Source organism: Fimicolochytrium jonesii (assembly GCF_025526975.1).
Source record: "Fimicolochytrium jonesii strain JEL569 chromosome Unknown EV422scaffold_22, whole genome shotgun sequence".
NCBI lineage: Eukaryota > Fungi > Chytridiomycota > Chytridiomycetes > Spizellomycetales > Powellomycetaceae > Fimicolochytrium > Fimicolochytrium jonesii.
In genome coordinates, this window is record NW_026515689.1 from 509,794 (window position 1) to 534,323 (window position 24,530).

The following is a 24,530-nucleotide window of genomic DNA, read 5'->3' on the forward strand; positions in this document are numbered from 1 at the left end:
CCCCGAGCGAAGGTTGTTCCTTCGCACCACTACCAACGTACGAGCAGCAGCTGGCCCCTCGTCCAATCCGGTGGGTTCACTACCGTCGAAAGTCGGGGCATTCGAACCCCGCACCCAGAACCGCTACCGTCGACGAGAAGACCGCCACTTCCAGGTCCATCGTTCGGAAAACCTTCTGCACCTGGTGTATCCGCCTCTTGCTTCGTCAATACTGGTGCTCCTACATACTTGTAGGTTGGTTGTCACGTAGAGTCACCCGTCTGGAAATCACACTTTCTCGCAGGGAGTGCAACGGCTTGAAAGGAGACCGTTTTTCCTTCTTCGATGGCGTACTTCTTCTTTGTTTTTTCTGGCAAACACGTTGGCTGCGATTGCGACTGATACGAACATAAGGATATATCGACTCTATCACCAGCACACACGTAAACCGTATTAGATTAGGTTTCCCTATGGATATGGATTACGGCTCTGCCCAGTGGCAGATGCTTAATCAGCAAACGGGAGAATCGAGCCCCTTCACTGGCCCGGCCGGCGCCATGAAGAAGGATCTGCCTACATTAGGTACGTTGCTTGTCCGTTGAACTCCCTAGAGTGCCTACACTTACGCTCTCTGTTCGTTAGCCTTCGACCCCATAAGCCCAACGTCCAATGCCTTCTTCATATCTCCGCAGGCGGAGGGAACACACGGCATGCAGGCCCCTCTGTTTGGGAATGTCCCTGACCATTCGATCTTCAGTACCCGACACTTTCGATCAAACAGCATTTTTGGACTTTCTCCACCCGGTTCTGAATTTGGCGGTTTCTTTCCACATCAGTGGCCCCATGATGAGAATGTGGAGGGCAGGGAACTCATGGCTACGGAAGGGAGTCCGATGTTTGCACCCCACGATCTGGATACAGGCTCCTTTGGTGGCGACGCGGCTGCGTCCGCCGCGGTCACTGCAGCCCAAAAGCTTGTCGATCAACATCATGCGATCTCCCAGATACGGGAAGCTCAGCGGAAGACATCCATGGTCGACCTGATTCCTGAAATCAATGTGAAAGTGGACAGCTTGGACAAGCTCACAAAAGCCGAGCGCAAGAAGATTAGGGAGAATACGCGGAATCTCAACTGCTTCAACTGTGGCACGCGTCGTACTCCCCTCTGGAGGCGGACAGCAGATCGATTGCACAACCTTTGCAATGCTTGCGGTTGGTAGTGTTTGCTGGCTTCGCCGGGACTTCTAGATACTAAAATATTGCGGTCCATAGGGCTGTACCACAAACAATACGGCTTCCATCGCCCAGCCACGATCCGCCAAAAGACATCATCCGCAGTCGAGCTGAGCATCGTCTCTACAGCTAACGGCACTGATTATGCGGTTGTCATGCCAAGTGCAGCGGCTTTGCGGAAAGACGGAGGACAAGCTACGGTCAAGGTTGTGTCCATTGGCAGCCTCACAAAGGGAAGGAAGCGCAAGCTTTCGGTCCCACATCATGTTCGGAGCCCCGCGGACGAAGGTACGACGCAAGTCAAATCCGAAGACATCGCCGACACCTCATGCGAGGGACGCCGTGAAGATGAAGAAGTTCGTGAAGGATCGCCTCCCTACGAGCATGAGGTTGACCTCGGACAGTTTCAAACCCAACTTCAATCCATGGGCAAAGGAGATGTACGGAGGTTACTCGGGTCGATGGAGAGCCAAATCGCTGTCCTTCGAGAGTACATATCATCCAATGAATAAACGGCAGGTCCTCCGGTTGTTAGGTAGTCCACTCTTTATGTAGTGTCGATTTCTGTACTATATCATCTTGTCGTTCTGTACACATGTGCTATTGAATTCTGCTTTTCTCCATCTCGCTTCTCCTGTCATTGGACGCGTCCCTTCTACAGCCAGACGCCACATACGGTTCCTCCCTCCATTAGTAAGCAGCTGGAAGCTTACCTTGGCCAACGAATTTCCATAGCTCCGCCCTCAGCTAAACGGAGAGCTGCCCCACAGACATTCCCTTACACTTGGCCTGTCTCGACCACAGCGCAACACTCAGACAACCGCCGAAGACACTCTTCGAGTCTTCGAGAGTCACAGTCCGCCGAGCGCTAGTTTATCTTGGTCCCATCTCGCCTCGTTGTTCTTCGGAACTGCGCAGGACAGCAACTCAGACACTCGGTCGTTCGGAAACAAACCTAATCTACAAAATCGATACGCCACAAATTATGAGCCGTCTAGAGAGTCGTCGGCGACAACGTCGCGAGGAAGCGACAGACTCCTCGGAGGACGATACCAGCATCGGTTCCGTTACTGACGATTCCGCTGACGAACTCGAAATTACCAGCGATTCGGAAGTAGAATCTGTATCGAAAGCACATAAGAACGTAGATGCGAAGGAAGTTATTTCGAAGCCAGCGGTGGCAAAGCACAACAAAGCAGTGACCGTGCGCGGTGGCACCGATAAGAAACCGTCAGCTGTAAAGAGTGCGAATGCCCCTGCCGCTGCGGGTGTTAACAATAAGGGACGCAAAGCTCAATTAAAACCATCCGCCAAATCTCCGGTCGCTCCTGCCGATACGACATCCGATGAAGCCGAAACGGTAGTCGAATACAACGACATTGCTCAACCGCAAATTATCACCGAATCTACAAAGTCCGCTGCTGTCACATTTACCGCATCAGCGAAGGCCGCATCAAACTCGCGCGACACTAAATGGGCCAGCGCGCCTTCCTACGCTAAACGGCAGCAAGAGCAAGAGGAGTACCGCCGCAAGCTCAAAGAAGACCCAGCATTCACTCCCAATGTCGGCAAATTCTGGGGTCACGACGATCGTTTCTCCGGACGCGGCGGATCCCGCGGTTTCCGTGGCAGCAGCCGTGGCCGTGGCTGGGCTTACGCCAACCGCCCGGTCATTGCTCCGCCGCGGGACTCCCATTACCAACATCAACAGCATCGCACGCAAGATCAAGCATACCACACAGCGAGCGCCAATACCGTCAGCGGCCGTCAAGGTGCAATATCCCCAAAGAGCGACGGCTTCGCCATGAACCACACGGCATCGGATCCTGCAAAGGACTTGATGAACAAGACGTGGGTCCACGATAAGTTTGAGGAGGTTTCCAAGGATACCAGGCCTTATGGGAAGTACAACGGTCCGGCGAAGCACCAAACCCGTCCCCAAACTGAAAGCCGACAATTGCCTCCAGCCCGGCCATCACCTACCAACCGGCAGTCACCGGGAAGTCGCTTGAACACTGCCACTGCAACGGTTGTGCAGAAACCTCAAACCTCTATCGCCGCTGCCGACAAACCAGTCGAAAGCCAAGTGACTTCCAAGGTCCCCGTGGTTGTCGCCAAGGTTGCTGCTCCGCAGACAAACCAGAAGGTGGCACCGCCGCAACCTGAAGTCGAGCGAGTATCATTTACAATCGGCGCCCACGCAGTGACTATTGTAAAACAGAAATCGACGCCAGACCTCAACGCGGCTCCAGCTCAGAAGCCAACTACTCCTGCGATCGACCACACTGTGAAGCCGTCCGTGACAAACCCCGACAATGCGATTGCCAAGCCGACGGCATCAAAGCGGGCTACTACACAGCCTTCCCCTCCTGCCGTAAATCCCGTACCAACAATGAACGCACGTGCCATCAGTTCCGCGCACACCGGTCGCAGCAACGAAGGCGATATTGCCAAGATGCAAAGCAACGAGGCCGTTACCAAGGACTTTGACACTGCTACTACAGGCGCCCCACCGGCTGCAGTTGTGTCGCAAGACACGGCGGCGCCTCGTACAACCAAGCGCTACCTGGGTTCTGCGACTTTGCAGCAGACCAGCCCAGTTGCACCTGCCGAACAGCAGCAAATTCCTGCAGCTGAGACCAAGTCACGCACGGCTGATTCCCAATCACCGAAGGAATCTACTCAATCGCCGACGGACCTCAAGGAAGCCCCGACCTCGTCAACTAAATCTCCCACGGGAACGATGTCGCCTACGCCTGGACAGAGATCCCCGGTCGGAACCCACATTCAAGGCGCGAAACATACAACTTCTTACTCTGCTCGTGAACCAACAGCGCACGCTGGACCGGTCAACCATCGTGAATTCAACACATACCATCCGTCGTCTGCATTCAGCTCGTTATCCGCTCAAGGGACTGACGCACCAGCGATCAATCGTGGCCCGAAGTCGTCGCCGCGCAAGCGCCACAATAAACCGCGACCACTTCCCAACAGCTCAAGTCCACAGCTGTACGCGGATCATCAACAGCTGGTCCAATATGACGGGTCGCCGACATACCCGGTGTACACAAGCGCGGACAACTACCCTATTTATACAACCGCGCCCGCATATCCGACATTCACCAGCGCTGCCGCAGCTTCGATGCTTCCTTACGTGCCTTCGGAGGAGGCCATGGCGAACGGAGAATCGCAGATGCCGCAAGTTCCTCACATGCAACCGATAATGACCAATTCGGGGTCATTTGTGTTTATGACCGAGTCAGGACTCATGGTGCCCGGGGACAATTACAGTCCAACATACGGGTACCCCGGTCCATACCCTCAGTATGCCGGGTACGCGGCCGACGGATCACAACCCCAAGGGCCGATCCAGTCTGGGTACGCACCAGGTGTTGATGCAAATGGGTATTACGCGCAACAGCACCCACAGCCAATGTACTTCAGCGGCCCACCAATGTACCATGACCCCGCTTCGGGCATGGTGATGGTATCCGCGCCATACTATCCGCCGCCAATGTTCCATCACCAGATGGGGGGGTCAACGGGGCCTTACATGCCCCACATGCACGCGCCGCATAATATCATGCCCTACCAGCACGTCAACCCGAATAGCACAGTGACACCACGAATCACCGAACTTGACGTGAATGGCAATGGGAACGGAAGTGGTCGGCATCGTCACCACCACAACCACCGCTATCAGCATCATCAACACGCGCAAAACTTCGGGGACAGCACGTACAAACATGCGAACAACACATACGGTCAGCAACAGAACGGGTACAACCCAAAAGTGCAGATTCGTCGGCCGGACTCGGGAGAAGCGGTCGATGTTAGCCAGCTGAGCGCTTGATTAGGAAAAGATATATGGGATTGGAGATATTTTTGTGGCTTTCTGTTATCAAGCTAGTTAGTCTTGCCTTTTTTTGATGTCAGAGAGTAGTGTGGCCATGGTGGGGAAGTCTTCATGGAATGGGTGGGAGAGATGTGTCTTTATAAACACTGCTTTGTATCAGACTTATTAAAGCCTGCGCAACGCTCACGTGATGAAACCCACGTGATGGAACGCTCTCTCGGACGCTCTTTTGGCCACCTACTGTAATTGCACTCTGATAACACTGGCGCTTTGGCACAGTTGAATCTTGCTCTCCCTGCAGACGTGCAGGTCGCGAGTTCAATTCCCACTCCCAGACAACTTCTTCTTTGTTTGTTCAGATTATGACCCCTGTCGCACTTGGTGCGGCGTGGTAACTACTGTCGCGCTCGGCGCTTCGGGGGTGTTAACTGAACAGCAGCACACCTAAGTATCACAACAGAAAGCAACCTTACCCGCTCTCAAACAGCTCGACCCACGACCATTTTTCCTCGCGCTCCTTTTGCTGTTATTCCTCCCGGTTCACATCACACAGCTCCATCACATCACACAGCTCCATCTCGATGGGGATCTGGGGAAATCACCAACATCGCTCTTGGAGTCCAATTCGGTTCAGTTCACAATGGTCAAGCCTTGCCCTTCAACCCGAGCCGTTCAGCGGCGACGGTTGGGTTCTCAACGCAGCACCCGCAGCAGCACTCCCAGGCGCAACCTTGCAGCTTCCTCGAACAGTAACGGCGGCGATGGCAGTGGAGCGAACGGCGACGGCGACAGTGGTGCCAACGGCAATGGCAGTGACAATGGTGCCAACGGCAACGGAAGTGACCATGGTGCAAACGGGAGGCGACGGCGCGAACGGCAATGGCAACGGCGCGAGCGGCAATGGCGTGCCCGACCGTAGCGACGTCGAGGACATCTTGGCTGTGAGCTAGCTCATCGGCCATAGCTCATCGGCCGGAGCTCGACAACCGTAGAGCCTGTCAACTGTAGAGCTTGTCAACTGTAGAGCTTGTCAACTGTAGAGCTCGTCAACGGGAGCTTGTTGAGGGGTTCTAGACCGGAAGTGTGAAGCGTGATCACCAGGCCGTTGAGTTCCCCCGATATTGTTGATTTTCAGTTCCTGCAAAGTGGGTGAGATGAGTATCTATCCGCAAATAGCTGGGTAGATACCGGTATACCCGCCCTGCACATACCGGTATATTTCACTAGGGCTGTGTCGCAGACGCGACGTGTTGTTCCCCAGGTAGACTGGACACTCCGCATTACGGCAGATGACAGTGGCAGCGGTGCCAACGGCGGCTCAAACTTCAGCGTCAGCGGGTGCATTGCATCAACATGTCCATCTCCAACACCGAATCCATCTGTAACCCTAACCCTAACCCTAACCAGGTCCAGCGGTGCTTGAGATGCTCGCCAACGGCAAACCCGTCCACGAAGGTGGATTCGCCGCAGGTGCCGTTGTTGTGGTAGAGGATGTGCATTGAAGGAGACTGTGGGGAACGACGGGGTGGGTCAATGGGGTGCCATGTCGGGTTGCCAAGCTTGCCCTCCAACTTTGCCCACTCCCTTCAGCCGCCGTGCGTTCCCTTTATCAGCCGCCCTCTCTGTTCTCTCTGTTGCTTTTCCCACTCCCTCCAAGTTCCCCGCGCTCCCACTCGCTCGCTGGCCACCCTTTTTCCCACTCTCCCTTTTTCCCACTCGCTCGCTGGCCACCCTTTCTCCCACTCACCTCTTGGTCTCTATATCGTTCGACCCTGCGGCCTATTTTACTCAATGCGCACTGCTGATGGCGCAAACCACGCGCCAGCCACGGCGCTGAGAGCGTGAAGCTGTATATGTAAGGCCAAGCGTGAAGGGTGTAAGGCTGAGCGCGATTCTGAGCGCGATTATATCTGCAATGTACTGTAAATGTACATACGTACATACTCCGCTGAGCTGTCGAATATCCAGTGCTGTCAGTGCCATACCCCTGCTTCCCCCCATTCCCATAAGCAAGCGTAGCTTCCCCCCATTCCCATAAGCAAGCGTACGTAGCTTCCCCCCATTGGCTGGGCCTTTTTCTTCCCTGGGACGAGCCACACTCTGTATCGCACAAAACACATGGACATTCATATATCAAGACGCCGTTGAGTGGGGAGGACGGAGGCCCTTCTCTCCTTCCCAACCTGCTTCCCAACCCCCTTCCTTCCTAACGCAATTGCAAACACCTCTGTACCGTACACATCCCGCCGACCACCTCCAGGTAACAACAGCAATCCCTTACCCCGCCGCCATCCCTCACACTACCTAAAACAGATCAATCTAACCTCCCTGCACAGCACAGCACAGCACAGCCAACATGTCATCACACCAAGCGCTCCAGGGGTACCTGTGGTGTGGCATATTTACTGGAGCAACCACACCACGGCGGAAGAGGAGGAAGGTTGCTCCGGTTACCCCACCCCGCGGTTGCCCATACGTCTGCCAACTGTGCAGACACCTTTGCAACCCCCGCGATTCCAGTTCCCACCGTCTGTCCAACGCCACTTGCCCGAAGCCATTGCAGACATGGTCAGCGAGAGTTCCGGCAATGAAGACGGGCAACAGCACCAGCAGCAGCAAGGGCTTTCACCCGTGGACAGGGGTCTGCAGCGCCCACTGAACCTCCCCGCGCCCATCCCTTTCCGTTTTCCCAGCACACCGGGTGGATCCCTGGTGTATGAACCCCCGCCACCACCACCACCACCAGTTCAACGACCCCGCCCGCAAACACATGCCAGCACCAAGGTTTCGCTTCACCGAATCATCCATAATCAAAATCAAGTTCAAAGGGAGCGCCTGGCAACGTTCATCGCCGATGTTCACGTCCTTGCGCGCCACACCACCTTCTTTATCAAGTACTACCTTGGTGAGTTTTTGAGGTACACTATACTGTATATTTCCCATAAAGCAATGTCCTGACTGCTACATCTGCCCACCCCACCACAGCTGATCATCCTCTACACGAGTTCCCGGACATCACCGACAAGCACATTAGTGTGATATTTGAGCTGCTAAACAATCCAGGCTACAACGGCAATCCGGTCATCGCGCAAGAGTTGCGTCCACGGGTTCAAGAGTACTGTAATGTTCACGGATTCGCCCCCATCCGCATGCAAAATAGCCAACAGACCGCAGCGTACACAGCTACGAGCATCTTCACCAACCTCAAAGTCAACGTACAGGAGCATTCTATGCAAATGTTTCTGCGCTATGTCAATGAAAGGCTTGGTTTGAAGCAAGTCGTACTGCATCTTCGGAGAGCCGGAGTTAGCCAAGCGCAGCGCCAACAGTATTATCGGCGTGTCCGTCAATTCACAAAGTACGCGACATTGGAAGAGTACCCAACTGAAGAGGAGTTTGCCCGCCTCACGCGACTTGAGCGGACTCTCCTTGACAAGTTATGGGCTCTGTTTCCTCCCCAGGATGAGCCCCTTGCGTACAGCCTTGCGGTGGACGCAATGCCATATTTAGGTGAGTTGCATCCTGTATATTTATCCCCCCCCCCCCCCCCCCGCCTCCAGCTCGTGCGTGGCTGCGAAGCGACGCAAGCGAGCGCCTCGCTTGGTACGCCGAACTGGCCGAATGGCTGCGCGCTGGGGCCGACAGGAAGCGAACCCCCCCACCCCCGCCCTCCCTCCCCCCCCCCCCCCCTCCAGCTCGTGCGTGGCTGCGAAGCGACGCGAGCAAGCGCCTCGCTTGGTATGCCGAACTGGCCGAATGGCTGCACGCCGGGGCCGACTGGAAGCGAACCCCCCCTCCCCCCCCCCCCCCTCCCTCCAGCTTGTGCGTGGCTGGGAAGCGACGCAAGCGAGCCTTGCTTGGTACGCCGAACTGGGCAAATGGCTGCGCGCCGGGACCCAGGCCGACGTGGTCCCCCCCCCCCGGCCGAGAGGAAGCGGAACCCCCCCCCCCCCCGCTTCCTCTCTTGTCTAATCATGGTCTGCACCTGCCTCCTCATAGGCACCTACTGTGAGCTCTCGCACCTCTATGAGCGCCGTGGAATGCGCCTGTTTCCTGCTATCCCGCTGCGCAAATCTCGAATCCAGTCATCTGTTCTGATTGACACGAAGATCCTAACCACTCATATCCTGGCCTTGGGCCACCATCACATGGGGAAACTTACCGATGAACGCAAGCGGGAGCTGTGGGGGCAGTTTCTCAATGTGAATGTAAGTTAAGTCTGTAGCCCTCTGCGCTTATTTCAATCACCTCGCTGAATGACGATTGCAGGACACGGTCTTCAAGGATCGAAAGAAGCTTGGTCTCAAATTTGATGGGTCAATCAGCACAAACGGGTATTCCGCTACCATCCACTTCAAGAAGCCAGGGCTCAAGTACGGCCATCGCGCTCGGAAGCGCAGCAAAGCCGAAATGCAGGAAGAAGTCCAGCAGCTGTATTTTGAGCACCACATCGCCCAACTAAGGGAGGCTCCAAACATCGTCTGCAGTGATCCGGGCAAGCGTGACCTCTTGTTCTGTCGAGACATCAAGAAGGAGCGGCCATTTCGGTACGTTTCAGTTGATTACTACTGCCCTGCTGTCCCGGCTACCCACCCCCCCCCCCCGTCTCCGCCCGCCAGCCCCCCCTCTCCGCCCGCCAGCCCCCCGTCTCCACCCGCCAGCCCCCCGTCTCCACCCGCCAGCCCCCCGTCTCCACCTGCCAGCCCCCCGTCTCCACCCGCCAGCCCCCCATCTCCGCCCGCCAGCCCCCCGTCTCCGCCTGCCAGCCCCCCGTCTCCGCCATCCCCGTTGCGGCGACATTCCGTTGCAGCGTCCTCACAATGCACCACCCCATATCAGATACACGTCCAATCAACGGGCGGTCGAGACAAAGTCTCGGTACTTTCAAAGAGACATGAGAGAGCAAAAGATCAATGCCGGCATCGCTGAGATGGAATCACATATTCCATTGCACAAGAGCATGAACATCGAGGCGTTCTCAGCGTTCATCGTGGATTACGAACACACGGGTATGATGTTCCACTTCAACTTTGATTTTCAACTTTGGTAATACATGGGCTGACATCCATATCCCAGATCCCGCCCTGGATGAGTTTTACCAGGATGAGATTCATGTAGCTTGCAGATTCAAGGCGTTCTCACTGCGGCAAAAGTCTGAGAGCAAGCTCATCAAGAACATGCGACACCTGTATGGAAAGCATTTTGCGGCCATCTTGGGTGATTGGAGCGACGCTGGAAAGACCATGCGCTTTCAGGAGTCATCAAAGACCAAAGGGTGAGTGACTATCATTGGTAATATGTATTACAGTATGCCATCATGGAAATCAGATTTCGCACACTCTTTGCAAGAAACAGCATTCCATGCTACTTGCTGGATGAGTATCGAACGTCGTCCGTGTGCCCCGACTGCCACGGCCGTGTGAAGAAAAACATCCGTCAGCGGCTGTCATCTCGGCCATGGCAAGCTAGAAAGGGAAGAATGGAATACGTCCATGGATTGGTGGGTTGCCCCAACCCCGAATGTATCAACCAAGACTGGACACCATATGAGATTCCTGGAAGACGACCACTACGACTACGGATGAGAGTGCACAATCGGGACATCCTGAGCACCAAGAATTTCCTCTCGATTGTGCGTTCGGTGGTGTTTGGCAATGGCCGCAGACCAGACGCATTCTCCCGTAACCGGTAGTCTAGATTTCACCCCATCCCATTTTCCGTGGTGGTTATCTGCCATCCACATCATTGTACCTCTGCCTGAGGCGTCGCCGATGAAGGCAACTTGTATGTAGCATGCCTCACTCAAAAAGCGACAGCGCGGCGCGTACCTAAGATGATGCCAAATGCGCAAGTTCGCGGTTTCCACTTCGTCCTCGGGCCTTGCTGAACACAACATCCGTGATCAACACCCAGAACCTCGATCAACAAACAACAAAATGGGCGACAGGAAAGCCAAAATGGAGGCGCTTGCCGCAAAGCGTCGAGCTGCAGAGGAAGAAGAGGAGAAGCCAAGGTTGGAACCGAATGCTACGCCAAGTGATCTTCCAGTCCCTCGGGGGTGTTCCGACACTAACTTCCGCGATCTTAAAGTACGAAGGCAGCAACGAAATCGAAAGGATCGGCCGCGACAGCAAAGCCAAAACCGAAAGTCACTGATGAGCGCTCTGCCAAAGCTCGTGAGGAGGAGTTTGCAAAGAAGGAGCGTGAGCTGTCCAAGCACAAGAACCTTGACCAGTACGATAACGAGGACGGATTCCTGGTCGATGATGAGGAGGAAGAAGGTATGGGGGAGCATACGAAAGTTATCAAGTTAGTATCATGACTATAGTCTGACTAAGATACTCCGGAATAATGTTGAAGAGGACGATGCCGGAAGCGAATCTCCCTCTGAAGACGAGGAGGAAGAGGAACGACCAAAGAAGCGGAAGGCGAAGGACGTAAAGCCATCAAAAAGCTCCGGCAAAGCTTCTAGCAAGCAACCACCGGCCAAAAAGAAGAAGAAGGCTGAAAGCGACGATGAGGGTTCTGGTGGTGACGAACCTGATGAAATCTCTGGTAGGAAACTGACTCGACTGGCGCGCATGGAAAGCGATGACAACTAACGTCTCTTTCCTCTCTCTAGATGACGACCTCCTGGAAGGTTTGGACACATCGGATATCCTGCCTGACCGTGGACGTCGTACCCGTGGCGTTAAGATCGATTACACGAAGTTCGGCCCTGATGATGAAGATGATGACGAATGAGCATCAGCCGCTTAAGAAGGTCTAGGCAGAGTTTGCGTAACGATGCATTTAGCAGTATGGAGGTTAGCGAATAGGCATGAGAAGATCTGGGGCTCAAGCTGCAAGTCAGCTTTGGCTGCGAACGTTCGGATGGCATTTCAAAGTCCAAGCGCAAGTGAGATTGAAAAACTGAACTATGTACAGCGAATGGTGCAGCAATGTGGTATACGAAAATAACCATAAATGCATAAGAAACTTTTGCGGTTGGCCGGTCTATCAACTCAATCCTCCTCGTTAACCTCGAACAACAGCTCTGTGGACGGCGGCATGCGTGTCTTCTTGATTTCCTTCGTCGGCTTGTCTTTCGATGGCAAACCACTCTGTGATTTCTCCTTCCCAACCTCCTTTTCCTTCTCCTTTTCTTTCTGTTTCTCCTTCGTGGTATCCTTCTCCTTGTCGCTACCGTCTTTCCGGCTTCCAAAAATGCCTCTCCCAGGAAATTTGTTATGCCGGGCAGGTGGAGCTTGCAAAGTAGCATTACCATGTTCGTCTGAAGCCGTGCTCGGTTTCCGCTTGACGAAGAGCTTCTCTCTAACTAGCGCTCCGGTGTTTGCCAGGACCGCCCGGAGTGCCTCTGTGGGGGTTCGAAAGTATTCCTTCAGAACACTTTCGCTAATTCTGTTCCGAATGACCAAAACGCACCTTTCTTTACAGCGTCCAAGAAGTCAAGCCACGTCCAAGTCTTGTTGCGAAACTCGAGCGTTGGCATTTTGAACGCGAACATGTACAAATCCTCAATGTTTTTCTCTTTCGACCCCTGATGATAATGGCAAAGTAAGAACTTCGGCCCCATTTGTCATCACCAGAACGAACCGGAATGAACGCGGATGAGGTGCTTACCCGATAACTCAAACAATGATTGGCTCCGGGCATCTTGATGTAGATGAACGATCGATTTTCCGAGGCTCTGGCTTGCATTTGTTTGAGTTCATTCACTCGCGTCTCCTTTCGTCGCAATTTCGGAGACGACGACGCCTCCTCCTTGGTCTCGCTTTTACTGCTGAGGGTTCTCCCGTGACTGTATGAGAAAGTCCCGCTCTTAAACCGTCGCTTTCTCTCAGTCTGGGGAGACATATCGGGCTCCGATGGTGAACTCGGTCGAAGCTTGTCATCAACCACAGCTACATTATCGGCGCTCGTGGAGGAAACTCTTCGCAAACTGAGGTCTGAAACGGAAGAACGAGAGCTTCTGTTCGCGATTTGATCCGCAGATTCGGAGCGGGGGAATCTTCGGTTCTGCTTATCGTCACTGGTATTATGCAACTGCTGAGCATGGGTTTTCGCGGCGGCCTTGGCTTTCTTCTCCGGAAAGAGATAAAACACAATCTCCTTCGCCATATCGTAAGTTACTTGGATGAGAAGGGGATATATGTTGACTTCGAAGTGATCGACCACTTTGATGCCAGCAACAGGTGCCATCTGACGCCAGTATACGCGAATCATCTTGTGCCGGGTGAAGTCCACATCAGTCATGTCGGGCGAATAAGGCGCAATGACCTCCTTGAAGGAGTTCATAGCCGACATATGGTTCTCCAGATGAAGCTTGTCGATATGAAGCGTGTTGACGTCCGTCTGATCCTCGTGATGGACCCCACCAAACTGCGCTTTATCAAGCGTCCATTCACAGAGGGGCGTTTGCTCGTCAGTCAGCATACACCAGACCATCTTGCCCATCTTGATCAAGATTTCAGAAGAGATCGCCGCTGATTTCTTCTTCTGTTCTAGCGATTGCGTTGCTTTGATGGCATCGACGACAATGATCAACTCATCCTGGCACTGCAGCAAATGACGAAGAATCTCCGCATTCCGATGGGAAGAGGCTCCGACTGTCAACCCACTGTTGTCCATATCGGTGTGCAGCATAGCTTCCGTCTGCCTGATCTTCTGCTGAAGTAGCAAGACCGTCTCTTGCACTTTCCGCAAATCCTCCATCTGCTCCAAGATGAGTAGCATCTTGGTCATCTTCTCCACCTGTTCGCCTCGTCCTGGGTCTCGATACACCAGAAGGTTCTCGATAACGTCATATATGACCATATATTGCATAGCGGTGGCGGTTATGAAGAATGTCGGGATGTTGATCTGCAGGGTGTGCTTTGTCTCCGGCTGGGTGCTCGCTACATCGCCTTTCAAGTACAAAGGATTAGGGACGTCGCGATGAAGACTCGCAGAAACGCGTTCGACCACCCGCTCGAGGAATCCCGGATGCGATGAGTGATCTGCAATGCATTCTATTGGGACCCAAATGGGCCAGGCAGCCGCCGTCGGGGTATCTGATTTGTCCCAAGGTTGATGCATGGCAATATTGTCCAAATCGAATTCAGGGGCGACTTCAATGTCGGTCTTGCGAGCAACGAAAAGTTGGGCGTCATAAATATTCACCACCATTCGGGATTTGACGATCTCTTCATTCCTATCGCTGTTCTCATCGGCGGTCGATGAAGTACTGGCTTGGGCGTCCAGAATGCGGATCGAACGCAGTTGCATGCTTTCCGCGGCAAGCACGACTGATTCGAGATGTGACGGATTGTCCTTTGATTCAGCTTCAAGGTTGACTTGTGGGTACACGAGCTGCATCATAAAATTGCTTTCATACGTTTGCGAGTCGGAGATGTAGTCCGGCGATTCAATGTCCCTCGAGGGAAAGTACACTTTGCGATTGTTGAAGGCAAGCGCAGCCCCTCGATTGTTGGACTCTGCCGCATCGTCATCCTGCTCCACTTCTGTTTCATTGGAGACAAAGAACGCCGTATCCATCTCGTCCACAAGTTTGTTGAGCAAACGATGTGCTGCATTTGCGTCGAGCTCGGCGAAAACCATGCTTGATTTTGGAGCTGGTGCTGTCTTTGCCGTATCTGCCAGAACATCATGAGCAGTCTCCGGCGCATCGGTACGATTTCTCCGCTCCGCAAAGGACGTAACAAGTTGCGCCATCAATTTCGTTGCCGTATGGGACAGACAGAACTTGATCGCCATGGCCTTTTGCTGCAACGAAACCATTTGGAACAAAATGTTGCGCACATCTTTCTTCCAAATCAAGTTGAGATTGTGGACCACAAAGTGATGTTGGAAAACAGCCGCCGCGGGAAGCTTGCGCTCGGCTCTGCCCGCCGCTTTGTCGCCCACATTGTCGCATTCCAGTTTCTGCTGACACGAGCGAATATAACGCTCAATCACGACCTTTTTCTCGTGCAGTATGGCCATTTTCTCAACAATGATCTGCGACTGCTGCCGCAACGAGTCGTCAAAGAAGACAGCCATACGGTATTCCAGACCACGCTGCATTTCGAGATAATGACGAATCGCCGCTTCAATCTCCCGCAGTCGGCTCTTGAACAGATGCTTCTGCACCTCGAAAATATCCTTCTTAGACCGTGTGCTATCCTGCGCGCCGGATACCTTCGTGTCGTTCGATTTAGTGTAGATGATTTTGGGCGTCCAAGCAAACGGAACGAGGTTCAAAGTCGGTCTCTTTTTTCGAAGCGCGTCGCGTGGAAAGATCCAGTCCTTATCATCACTGGCCCCTGGCTGATCGAGCTCGTCCACTGATAGAGGCTTTTCCAACGTGGCAGGACGTGCTTCGCTGAAGTCCCCAAATGCTAAAGCCCTAGCTTCCACATCTGTCAATTCGAGCTCAGAGTCGCGCAAAATCCATTTGCTCGTGGGTTTCCGCTTGAGAAGCTCCTCTTTGGGCCGTCGCTGCTGAATCACCCTCTGCAATAATGTCATATCCATGACGACTTGCGCGGCGCGACACCTCAGCCCCACGCCGAGGCTCTTATCCTGCGCCTCGGCAACGAAGCCGAGCAGTAAGGGATGTAGCGACGTTTGAATCCTGATGGAGCCGATTGTGCGACCCAGTTTTTGCTTTGAAGGGCCTGGGCCGTCCTCCTGGAATAGCTTCCCCTTCCGTACCGGTAAGCTTGTCAGAACTGACTGATAAACTTGCAGGAAGGTGAAAAAACGAGACATGGTGTTTAGAGTGAGATGGACCGAGTTGGAAGGCTCGGAGAGGCCGGCGTAGAATGGTTTGGGCGACTCTAAGCGGACGGTAATGTTGATGCTGCTGGACCGGAATCCTCGGAAAGAGTCCCACTATAGCCAGAGACGGTTATCAAACTCTCTTCGTCCCAAGTCGTACATGTAGAGAAACGCACCTTTCGCAATTGATCCGAGTCGATGTATTCCGGAGCTCTCAAACAAATGTCCGCATGGCTCTTTACTAAACCACTCGCAGGATCTCTCCTATTCCTTTCCGTGACAAAGCCAAACCCGAACACCAGTCGAACCCCGCCCCTCATCCTCGCAACAGTGTCCTCCTCCTTTGCCCGATGATGATGCCCTGCGCGCGCATTGAAAGGGAGCGCAAAGCCCAATTCGCCGCATTCGATCGTCACGTCCTCGCCCGGAATTTGACTGCCGTTGACCTCGATTCGAACCCCGTCTCGCATCGAGACCTGCATGCCTTCGGTGCCAAAATGCTTGTGGCCATCGAAGTACGGAGAAGTGGAGCCGAGGACACGGAAGCTGATGTCACCGCCCCCCGTGATGATCAAGGTGTGCGTGCCGTGCATAATCAGTCGGAGCTTATCCCACCAACCTAGCGGTTGGCTAGGATCCACGTTTGGCTTGGTGAACGTGTCGAATACGCTAATCATATCGGATATACCAGGTTCTAACGACGCTCCCCACGCTGCATGTATCGTAGACGACGTGGTAATGGTAGTTGTCAAGGAGCTGTACATTTTGTTCGGGTTAACAGTTCGTGCAACGACAACCTCCTCTCCCGTGGGTAGGCCGACCGGTATCACGACTGTGCGGTTTGCTTCGGCGGCGGAGACCTGCTCTGCGAAGATGACCAGCCCCTTCGTTTCCAGCTTTACACTCCCGTCTGCCGGTAAGCACACGAGAGGCGCCGAGTAGTCTCTAATCTGCATCTTCAGGGAGTGCATGCTGATGGTCACGTTCCGGGGAATCTGCTCGTCGTACAGAGCGTTTGCTGGCGTTGCGGGATCAATAATATGCAGCGTCTGCTCGATCGAGTTCGCTAACAAAACAGGTGGATCTATAGCTACTTGTATGTTGGTGATGGTGGTGTGCATAAGCGGCGGGGGCCCTTCAGTTTCCTTATGGGCTTTCCGCAAACGGTCGATCCACGCCCTAGCATTGAACTCCTGCAAGAGCCCCCAGGCGTTCTCGACCGCAGTTGATTGCTTATGCTCGTCATGCACAGAACCTCGTCTCCTTTCATCAACCGAGCGCAAAGCCGCGGCTTTAGTCTGAAAGGCCTTGTCGCGGGCTATACGTCCTTCCTGCTCTTCGAACCCCAATAAGTAGTTCCGTGACAGTGCGGATTCGAATGGGTCATCTGCGAAGCGTATACAGAGCGTGGAGATTTGCACCCTGATGATGGGTATCGTGTCGTAGATTGGTATCGAATGGCCTGTCGTGCTTGGTGTTTTCAGCCGAAGCCCGAGCTCTGCGGCACAAAGCCGTTTGATGGCCTTCTGCATACTGATGGCATTCTCAATCACCTTGGCCATTTTGAAGCCATATGGTACTCGTACTTCTGCAGACATGACCTCAGCTTCGACTTTCGTGGCCGACGTGCCGGGAGGTTTGCGGCACTCAACAGTCAATTCGGTGACTTGTGTCAAGCGTTCGTATATGAGCTGCTCTTCGTCTGTAAGGACATCGACGGTGGCCAGTTGTGTTTGCGCTCGCACAAGGAGTCCTTCGCCGGTGTCGATGAATATTGGTTGTATGCCTACACGCAGGTGGACATGGCCCGGCAGCGTGATGTCGACCAGCAAGCTTTGGACTTCCACATGAACGACCGGCGATTTTGTTCCGATTTCTTTTCCTTTGTTCTTCTCAGTTTTTTCGATATCCAGCAGTTTCACGAGCTTCCAGCAGTATATCGACGCCATCAAGGTAACGTAGAACATCCGCAAACTGAAGCAAACTACGACCTCATCCAAGCGCAACGTGAGCTCGTTTCGGTCCGTCGCGCCAAACTCGCGCACATGGAGCATTTCAATCCGACGAATCCGGAGGGAAGATTCCGTGTCAAGTCCATTTGACATGGCCTCCTGCTTGGCAAAGTACGGCTCCTCCGTAGAATAGAATGTCCCAGTAGTGTGAACACCGATATCCTGCGCTTCGAGACGCGCAGAGAGCTGGCGCGATCCGCCCTCTGCAGATAACAGCTCCTTCGGTCGTCCGGTAAGCTGGAGGAGCACGCTTTTAGTTTCGAGCAGTATCGCCTTCCGCAAATCTTCGCCCACCAGGAGAATCGATATTGGCGAGCATGCGACTTGTAACGTGCTCACGAAGGGGAAGCTTATGAATTTCGCCGCAACCGGCGCCTGCGGCTTCTTTGTGAATTCTCGCAATCTCACGACAGCCGCCCCGACTTTGGCCATGAAGGTGAAGTAGTCAATGTGGTCGGTTCGCGGCAGCAGTGAAAAATCGGCGAAAGCGGAGCCGAAATGACATTCGACGTTGATATGGCCCATGTTCGACACGTCGCTACCTTTGTCCGCTGTTGGCCGAACGTGACTGTTGATTGCTACGTTTTCCAAGCTGAATAGCAAATCCCGCCTTTCGGGTAGTTCGTCTCGGATGATATCCAATGGTCCGCGAGCGCCAATAACCTCCAGATTCTGCACTTCTGCTAGAACCTCCACCGTCCATGGATCGTCGGCTCCATGAAATGATGCCTTATTGCCTAACGCTCCCTGCGGGGTTTGGGAAGCAACTTTGGCCTGCAGTGCGAGGGTTTCGGCAGAGACTGCAAAGATATCGGCGTCTTGGGTTGTATCACACCCATCATATCCCACGACATGTGCCATGACTGTCGGGCTAATGATTTGCACACTCAGCCGCGACGATAAAAGACCGAACAGTATCTTTGCCATGTGGAATCGTGCCTGCCACGTCGTACTGCCCTGCGGTGTCTCATGGCCTCGTTCTGTACTCTGCGTTTTGTGAGAGCGGATCTCGCCAAACATGACCACCAGCTGGTCTGTAACGCTGAGTCGCGGGGTGTGCACATCGAGATTGACGCGTACATCAACTCCAGAGCCCTCCTTTTGTCGCTTGTGCCCCTTCTTATGCACGGTAACCTCAACATCGAGAAAGGTCCGCGGCACGAGAAAGATTTGATATGCGCTATACTCAAAGTGCGGAATCCGGCACAGGTCAACGTGGAATTCGCCAATCACCACGCTAAAACCAAGAGAAGTTCGGCCATCTTCTTTATCTGCTGCTTGACTTTGAAATGTCATTTCGTCGACGTTGAACATCACAGCCGGACAAGAGGCATCCAGGGCGCACCCCGAATTGAGGGAAGGGTCGAAAGTGACCGATGTGTTGAAGAAGGATACACGGACCGTCGGTTTCAAGTCAATGATAGATTCCAGCTGCCGCCGTAGGTGGTCTATTTCATCCCGGAACCTGTCCACCAGGAAAATCATTGCCATCTGTCGGCTCGCCTTCTCCATCTGAGCTTTGGCCACGTAAATATCTTCCACGATAGGATCATCCGTCGGCGAAGCAGGCGAACGGCTGTCAGCTTCACGGCTTTGCGGTTCATCGGTTGCACTCCTGGAGCGTGGCAGACCCTTTCCAAGAATAGTACTGAATGCCTGCATCAAGTCGTTGACGGCCAGCGACAAGCCCGTGATGCTCAAATCGAGGCTCGGTTGTTCGACCCTCCCCAAAACAGAGATGCGCGACGCAAGCGTGATCGGGCCGATGCTTTCCACTGTGAGGATCCGTGGATCTTCAGATGGGCTCATCGGAGCCACCACCTCTATCGGATCTAAGGTGATGATTGCGCGAACGTTCGGCCCTTTGACCGATTTGGTCGACGCTTCTAGCCTCTCAGATCTCACGCTAGAATGCAGCATCACTCCAATGTGCTTCTCGTTCAACTGCAAGACCTTCTGACCAGCAGGGTCTTGGAATATGACCTGAAGGTCATCCACCTGGACGTCGAAGAAGCGGAAGAAGACCTTCATGAAGTTGTTGCGCGCCAGATTGCTCATGGACGTCAACGTTCGCTTGACATCTATCGCTTTGTGAGGTGTTGTGTTCTTCACCACGCCTCTCGCGAGCGGGGTAGCCTCTCTCCCTTGGAACACAATGGTAGGTTTGGTAATGCGGAGGCTCACTCGAGATGGTCGTTCCGGGGTGGGACGATGAAAATCCAACCATACGGCCTCGAAACTAAGTCGCGACAGCATTAGGGCCGCCGGCTTCTTTCCCCAGGCATGCCTTATCCCTCGCCACCTCTCCTCTGCCGCCGACGGGAGTCTCCGCACATAGTTGAAGCCAGTTATAGAAAATAGGCCCAACCGCTGTATTCCCAGTCCAAATCTGTAGCTGACAAGACGCAGGACGACATTCCAGAAAATCCATAAGGAAACGACAAAAACGACACCTTTGCCAAGGGTTCGCAAAACTTCGTCTGAGAGCGACATCCTTGCCAAAAAGAAACGGCGGTCTGCGACCGCAAAGGAGCGAATATGCAGTCCTAGGTTCGGGCCGAGTTGTATGAGCGAGAGTTGATCTCCGCTACTAGCTGCAAGGACCCCTCACTGGCGGCGGGCAGCGACTCCAGCGAGACGCGTGGGACTTTAAAAGTTTCTGCGAAAGGCCTGGCCTTTTTTTCGTGCTCAATGACAGAGGAGGTAGCAACGAACATTTCCGTTTAGACTTGCAACTTTGTTCTGGTAGCTCCCAGTGGGCTGTGGCGTGCTTATGTAGGACTGCTGGAACCGATTGTGAGGCTGCATGCGACCTGGAATACGGCGGATATAGCGGAATACGGCGGATATAGCCGATCACACGTCATCAGAAGAGACTTCAGATGGAGGCTTGGAGGAAGGAAGTGAAGATGTACAGTATAAACCCGACTAAAGACACGTGATCCTTAACTGTAGCCCTCGCATCAATTCAAACCGGGTTCTCCCGCTGTGAACAACCCTTGCAATTCTCACCTTGCGCCAAACTCCGTTCCCGAACATCAACCGCTTTAAACACCCACCCGCATATAGCAAGGATGCTCTCCAAGGTGATCTACAACAGTAAGTATCAAGAGCATGCCTCGGTGGATATCATAATGGATTGCCAGGATTTTGTCCTTGGACGGCGAATTCGTGCGTGCGAGGGCACAAGGAAGCAGCTCAATGCCGGTGATGCGTCGGCAGGAAAGCTTTCCCACGTCATTTGGTTTGCCAAGTGCTCGCGGATCTGTCTCTTATGTACCTCCCAACCCACAGCTTTCTTCCGCAAGTCGTCGGTCTACATGGCTGGAATCTTCGCCTCGGCTTTCGCTTTCGAAATTGCATTCGACGAGTCGTCAGACCTGATTTGGGACAGGCTTAACAAGGGGGTGAGTGTCGATGCGGCAAGACGGATAGGCAGTTACGGGTCGATATCGATATGGAAACGGGGGACGGGAGGAGAGTGGGAGCTGAGGAGCAGGAAATGACTTATTACGACTTACGGGGGGCTGCGATACTGTTGCTCGGGAAATCATGGATGATGGACGTGGAAGAGAGATCGCAGCGATGTTGGACGAAGTTTAGGCTTTCGGAAAGTCCGATCTCAACACTCCGTCAAAACCTGGTCCGTCCCTAACATTGCCTCTTTCTTGTTTTTCAGCGTCAATGGAAGGACATCCGTGGATCCATCGCCGCCGGCAGCAGCGAATAAAAACACAAACCCCACCACACCGGACTTCCTCTGCAACCCCGCCACGACCGTGTATACCGCTTTTTAGAATAAAATCGAAAAAAAAAGGATAAAAAGAAAAACGCTCCTGAGGCTGCTCCTTCGGTCCGAAAAGTGTTATTAGACGGGGATGATCCAGTGTGGAGATGTAGGGTGTTTTGCACTTCGAACCGGTGATGAATGCAAACCCGCTATGGGGAAAATGGCCATCTCATCGTGAGAGACGATAGTGCGAGAATATGGGAAAGCATCGTAGGCCGCGTTGCGGGACAAATGCAGGGTACATCAGATGGTCAGCGAAACCCAAGGATCCTTATCGCAATATGAAGATCGTTGATGGAACCTGGCAAAGAGTCGCCCGTGCCAGTTTGGGATCAGAGCATCAGATTGCGATATCTTGCCAACTGCTCTCATTGTCCAGCAATGTCAAACTACATCAGATGAAAAGACCTTTGAAGGGAATATCCTTCCCTTCTCGGGCATTCCAAAGGACATGGTTCCTCCCATGCTCTTTACGCTCCCGCTGCAATGTCCCCCAGCATCCTCCAATCACCAAGTGATAAGTCTGCCCCCTCAGACCAAATTGATGGCGCAATTCGGCTATCGACCTAATCTGTTCTTCCAGCAACAGGTGAGAACTCGCAATATTATGTGAAGATGAGTTCAGTATTGGATATCTAGCCACAGTACATTTATGCAGTGCTGTGGTTACGCTTCTTTAGGGCGGCGGGGATGGTGGTAAGGGTGTCAAAGTATTCCTTAGTGGCAATCTCGTTCTCGACTTGCTTGATCAAGGGCGTCAAGTATGGAACGTCCTAGGTAGGGATAAGATTGTCAGAGCCTGTTACATGCTTTCCAAATCTCCATCTTCCATGGTACTGTCGATTCCTTACCTGAGCAGCCGTTGTCCACTCGTTCGCCTCCAACTGCGCGTGCTGAGCACTGAGGTTGATTGCCCTCCTGTGACGGAAAATACGGTCTGCAGCGGTCGGAAAAGGAAATGGATCAGACCCATCGCCTGGGAACTCCGCTCCACCTAGCGGCCAGGTGATACTAAACGCCGATCCATACCGTAGTGCTCCTTGGGCGGAAGACGGCTGAGGGCGGTTTGCACAAGGTCGTTCTCCTCAGGAATCAGGTCGTCGTACCGCAGGCCTGGAATCGGCGGAAAACGGGAACAATGTCTCAGTACCAATCTTCCTTCGCTATCCTCCTCGGAGCTCCCAGACTTCCCCCGATTAGAGGATTGTAAGCTCATATTGAAGTGCTTTTCCTCCGCCCCGATGTTGTTTGTTATCAACGCACCCATCTTCCTGTAGCCCATAAGGTTGTGATGCCACTCCGAGAGGTTTTTCACCACCTCCGTGCTACGGAGGGAGCGCAGCGATTGCAGAAGAGCTTGTGCCATTTTGTCTAAAAGATGTCGGTCGTTCAAAAGAGTGCGTTGAAGTTGAAGGTTCGTCGAGAATGTTCGGTTGCGGAAGGAGGACGTTCGAAATGGGTTTCGGGTGAATGCGGAGAATCAGAAAGGGTGGTGGTTTTGAAAGAAGAGCGAGGGTGCTGGATAAGACTTTGTACTTGAAGAAATATAGGCCTTGCCAAGTACTATTATGCCCACGGACACATACCTGTGTTTGGAGATCGGAAAGGAAGTGCTCTCACAACAATGGTCGCAATCCGAATGCAGCCGAGGGTGGGCTGGCCATTTCGAGGTCGACAACACCTATACGCGCCGTCGGGTTTGAAGATCACGTGGGAATGGACTCGGAATTTATTCTTCAAACGAGAGGATCAACACATTTTGAGAGAACTATCGAAAAAATAAGATACGTACAAATACATAAAGGGATGCAAAAAAGATAACGAGTGCAGATGAGGGTGCGATCTAGAGGAGAGTGTGTCGCACTTGCGGACGCCCTAGTGGCATCACCGCGACATCCTACTTACGGATGCATTTGTGAGGTAACAGCTAGCTATGTCCTTCTATTCTGATGCCTTGGCCTTCTTCTGCCGGCGGTACACACCGATAACCAGTGCATGATCACGTTCATATGGCTCAAGTGTAAGCTGTTCTTGTGCCTTAACCCTCTCCTCCTCGAGCTTCTTAACCTCCTTTGCGAAAACGATGTCGGCAGCAACCGTTGAGTCAATGCAGTTTGCCTAGAACGAGGATGCAGAACAGTAAGTATTTGAGGGAGGGAAGACGTGGTTTCAATAATTCCTCACCTTGACGGAAATGACAACGTGTCCACCGTTCTTTAAGAACATGTGTGCGTTCATGGTGACAATACGGGCCTGATCTGGTTGAGCGACGTCGGCAAAGATGACATCGACCATACCGACCAGCATGCGGTACTTGTGTGGGTGACGGGCATCCTCAACAATAGGAATAACGTTGGTGCGCTTCTTGGCCATGTTGATAAGATCACGTCCTGGCCTGTGCGAGAATTCGACGGCGTATACGAGACCGGTGGGACCGACGATATCGGCAACGTGGGATACTGATGTTCCGCTGGCAGCTCCGAGGTAAAGGACCTTCTTTCCGGGGCCAATGTGAATGTTGTCTACTCCTCCAAGAACACCGGCGGCCAACTTCGATCGGAAAGGGTTCCACACACGGTATTCGATTTTCGTCCCATCAGCGCCCTATATTTTGTCGAAAGTTGGTGAACACCCCAATTCGGACTTTCTTCCCGATTTGAGCGAGTTACACTTACGTCGACGCTGATACGCTTCTCTCCGTAAACAGCTTCACCAGGTACAAGGTTCTTGGTGACCAACATGTCCTCCTTGCCTCGTGCAATGAAGATTCCTTCGTGACGATGGGGTTCGACGACGACCTTGGCTCCTCCCCTGGCTCCACCGCGAGCTCCACCACGGCCTCCACCGCGAGGTGCGCCACGGCCACGACCACCGGGGGCACCACGGCCTCCGCCTCGGC

At 53.4% G+C, this 24,530-nt stretch overlaps 6 protein-coding genes across 6 annotated transcripts; 3 read left to right on the top strand and 3 right to left on the bottom strand.

The window, feature by feature from the left end:
- Nucleotides 1-449: 449 nt before the first annotated feature.
- EV422DRAFT_569862 (uncharacterized protein) lies at nucleotides 450-1,724 on the top strand (the record flags this gene model as incomplete). Its single annotated transcript, XM_053072809.1, has 3 exons — nucleotides 450-561; nucleotides 622-1,122; nucleotides 1,252-1,724. 3 exons carry the CDS (start codon nucleotides 450-452, stop codon nucleotides 1,722-1,724), a joined length of 1,086 nt encoding a protein of 361 aa, XP_052923409.1.
- A 7,760-nt stretch (nucleotides 1,725-9,484) lies between these two features.
- EV422DRAFT_602664 (uncharacterized protein) lies at nucleotides 9,485-10,792 on the top strand (the record flags this gene model as incomplete). Its single annotated transcript, XM_053073725.1, has 4 exons — nucleotides 9,485-9,615; nucleotides 9,908-10,077; nucleotides 10,145-10,343; nucleotides 10,397-10,792. Coding segments are annotated over 4 exons (864 nt in total), but the record flags the coding sequence as incomplete, so codon positions are not given.
- A 212-nt stretch (nucleotides 10,793-11,004) lies between these two features.
- Nucleotides 11,005-11,812, top strand: EV422DRAFT_569865 (uncharacterized protein; the record flags this gene model as incomplete). The annotated part of the gene is made up of 4 exons (XM_053072810.1): nucleotides 11,005-11,081; nucleotides 11,159-11,349; nucleotides 11,429-11,623; nucleotides 11,691-11,812. The coding sequence occupies 4 exons, from the start codon at nucleotides 11,005-11,007 to the stop codon at nucleotides 11,810-11,812; spliced, it is 585 nt and encodes a 194-aa protein (XP_052923411.1).
- A 260-nt stretch (nucleotides 11,813-12,072) lies between these two features.
- On the bottom strand, nucleotides 12,073-17,778 carry EV422DRAFT_499169 (golgi-body localization protein domain-containing protein; the record flags this gene model as incomplete). Its single annotated transcript, XM_053068068.1, has 5 exons — nucleotides 12,073-12,425; nucleotides 12,494-12,608; nucleotides 12,692-12,999; nucleotides 13,102-15,943; nucleotides 16,006-17,778. 5 exons carry the CDS (start codon nucleotides 17,776-17,778, stop codon nucleotides 12,073-12,075), a joined length of 5,391 nt encoding a protein of 1,796 aa, XP_052923412.1.
- A 4,503-nt stretch (nucleotides 17,779-22,281) lies between these two features.
- EV422DRAFT_498985 (cytochrome b-c1 complex subunit 7) lies at nucleotides 22,282-22,997 on the bottom strand (the record flags this gene model as incomplete). Its single annotated transcript, XM_053068055.1, has 4 exons — nucleotides 22,282-22,404; nucleotides 22,483-22,568; nucleotides 22,661-22,744; nucleotides 22,895-22,997. 4 exons carry the CDS (start codon nucleotides 22,995-22,997, stop codon nucleotides 22,282-22,284), a joined length of 396 nt encoding a protein of 131 aa, XP_052923413.1.
- Nucleotides 22,998-23,340: 343 nt separating this feature from the next.
- Nucleotides 23,341-24,530, bottom strand: EV422DRAFT_538669 (Fibrillarin; the record flags this gene model as incomplete). Its single annotated transcript, XM_053070984.1, has 3 exons — nucleotides 23,341-23,749; nucleotides 23,816-24,235; nucleotides 24,307-24,530. Coding segments are annotated over 3 exons (821 nt in total), but the record flags the coding sequence as incomplete, so codon positions are not given.